The sequence below is a fragment of the Taurulus bubalis genome (assembly GCF_910589615.1).
Source record: "Taurulus bubalis genome assembly, chromosome: 11".
Taxonomy (NCBI): Eukaryota; Metazoa; Chordata; class Actinopteri; order Perciformes; family Cottidae; genus Taurulus; species Taurulus bubalis.
In genome coordinates this window covers 1,877,691-1,878,989 of record NC_136599.1, presented here as the reverse complement: position 1 = coordinate 1,878,989, position 1,299 = coordinate 1,877,691, and the positions used below count along the sequence as shown (strand labels likewise).

Below are 1,299 nucleotides of genomic sequence, written 5' to 3'. Positions count from 1 at the left end.
TCTCTCTGTCTGTCTGTCTCTCTCTCCCTCTCTCTCTCTCTCTCTCAGAGCTGTGTGGAACTTGGAAAACGAGCTCCGACTCCCATCAGAGAGAAGGAGGTGACTCTGTGTATGAAATGTCAGGAGCCGTTCAATTCCATCACCAAGAGACGGCACCACTGCAAAGCCTGTGGACACGTGAGCTCATCAATATCTCACAATCAATAACAGGCTACGCTCATCAATATCTCATTACTGTACTGCATCTCAGAGGTACATGTAGTACTTCATCGTGTACTACATGAGGTAAACACGTAAACAGCCTCTTGTTCGTTGACCCCAGGTGGTTTGTGGGAAATGTTCAGAGTTCCGCGCTCGTCTTTCGTACGACAACAACCGCACCAACCGAGTCTGCGTGGACTGCTACGCCATGTTGGTGGGGATGTCGACCTCACCCGCCGCGCTGAGCAGCAGCACCCAGAGGAGACGCTCCATCCTGGAGGTTTGTGACATCCCTGTGATGTCACCGTGACATCATTGTGACATCACTGTGACACCATTGTGACATCACTGTGACATCACTGTGACATCACTGTGATGTCACCGTGACATCATTGTGACGTCACTGTGACATAATTCTGACATAATTCTGACATCATTGTGACATCACTGCGACATCACTGCGACATCACTGTGACATCACTGTGACATAATTCTGACATCCCTGTGACATCCTTGTGACATCACTGACATCATTGTGACATCATTGTGACGTCACTGTGACATAATTCTGACATCCCTGTGACATCATTGTGACATCACTGTGACACCATTGTGACATCACTGTGACATCATTGTGACATCACTGTGACCCTCCGTCTGTCTCTCGTTGCCATAGAAACAGGCCTCCCTGGCCGCTGAGCACAGTGTGATCTGCAGCTTCCTGCACCACATGGAGAAAGGAGGCGGCCGCTGGCAGAAGGCCTGGTTCGTTATCCCTGAGAACGAGCCGCTGGTGCTCTACGTCTACGGAGCGCCACAGGTACGTCTACGAGAAGAGGAGGAGGTGGGAGGAGGTGGTGGGAGAAGGACTTGAGGTTTGTGGGAGTCGATTTTAAATAATTTCTTAAATTCACCTTTTAAAGGCACTTGCAAATGATGGAATCATTGTTCTGCAAAATCATTGTTCATCATTGTTCTGCAAAAATTGCAGAACAATCTCAGCTCTCTGTATAATGAGGCACCATTGTCCTAAGGCACAAGAGATAATAATAAAGAGATAATATGGCCCTAAATCTGAAAAATTTACACTCGATTTTT

The 1,299-nt window shown here is 47.7% G+C and overlaps 1 protein-coding gene across 1 annotated transcript in view; it reads left to right on the top strand.

Annotated features, from left to right (window-relative positions):
• The window catches only part of fgd1 (FYVE, RhoGEF and PH domain containing 1), a gene marked incomplete at both ends in the record, with an annotated part of 16,452 nt that overhangs the window by 13,922 nt on the left and 1,231 nt on the right, over positions 1-1,299 (top strand). Inside the window, 3 exons of the mRNA XM_079226422.1 lie at positions 49-177; positions 323-481; positions 878-1,021. Of these exons, the coding sequence (XP_079082548.1) occupies positions 49-177; positions 323-481; positions 878-1,021 (432 nt within the window). The remainder of the gene's footprint in view (positions 1-48; positions 178-322; positions 482-877; positions 1,022-1,299) is intronic.